At 30.8% G+C, this 1,043-nt stretch overlaps 1 protein-coding gene across 3 annotated transcripts in view; it reads left to right on the top strand.

The window, feature by feature from the left end:
• LOC106884151 (nidogen-1-like) overlaps positions 1-1,043 on the top strand; it is a 217,012-nt gene that overhangs the window by 199,748 nt on the left and 16,221 nt on the right. For all 3 annotated transcript variants that reach the window (XM_052973775.1, XM_052973777.1, XM_052973778.1), the window contains one exon: positions 531-653. In XM_052973775.1, coding sequence (XP_052829735.1) covers positions 531-653 — 123 coding nt within the window. The remainder of the gene's footprint in view (positions 1-530; positions 654-1,043) is intronic.

Raw genomic sequence — 1,043 nt, forward strand, 5'->3', positions numbered from 1 at the left:
TATGTATATTACAGTAATAAAGTTAATGAATAAAACATTAACTTTAAGATTCAAGTTGGGAATTTTATCGTTGACTCAACTATAAGTCGCAGCGACTTTTTTGATGTTCGAGAGCAAAGTTCAACTAGGAATCATGCCGACCTTTCAGTAAGCTGGAGATGACTTACAACAAGTGTTATCCCATTAAGTCCATGCATTATCCTTATTTGGTTATTCCAAGTGTCAGAACTTCAGATGTTGTTTCTACCTAGAAAATAACTGAAGATCTTTTTATAGGATGCACTTATAAGTACCAGTTGAACACTTGGGTCAATGTAATCGACTCATCCCCACTCCTTCAAGCTTCCCTTGTGGCAAAAATTTGAAATGATAATAATAATAGTTATTATAATTATTATTATTATTATTATTATAATTATAATAATAATAATAATTGCCATTATTATTATTCTGATTAATAGTAGAGGAGTTATGTATTACTATCTTATGTTATATTCCATATTAACAATATTTATTTGTTCATTTACCAGATCAAACCCCCATTGCATTGGCCTATGACTGTGTTGAGAAACAAATATATTACAGTGACATTGAAAGCTATACAATCAGAAAAATGGATACAACTGGAAACTATTCAGGAATTGTTGTTGAAAGTAAGAAGCAACTATTTTGATATCTTTATTTAGTTTTTCAGACATGATTATGAATGTGATTCAGAAGGTTGCATTACAGCTGTACATTTCCAGATTTACTCTTACTGCATGGTGACATATATATATATGGTATCTTGGGAGATTTTTTTCTTCTGTAGCCTCAGGTTGCTGAATATCTTGTGAATCAAACTTGATGGATAGAAAATGTTCAGAAATCACTTATTGTTGTCATTGTTGTTGAGTGTATATGTGTGTGCTTATGTATAATATATATATATATATATATATACATACATACATACACACACACACACACACACACACACACACACACACACACACACACACACACACACACACATATATATACATACCTACATACATACACAC

Source organism: Octopus bimaculoides, chromosome 16 (assembly GCF_001194135.2).
Source record: "Octopus bimaculoides isolate UCB-OBI-ISO-001 chromosome 16, ASM119413v2, whole genome shotgun sequence".
NCBI lineage: Eukaryota > Metazoa > Mollusca > Cephalopoda > Octopoda > Octopodidae > Octopus > Octopus bimaculoides.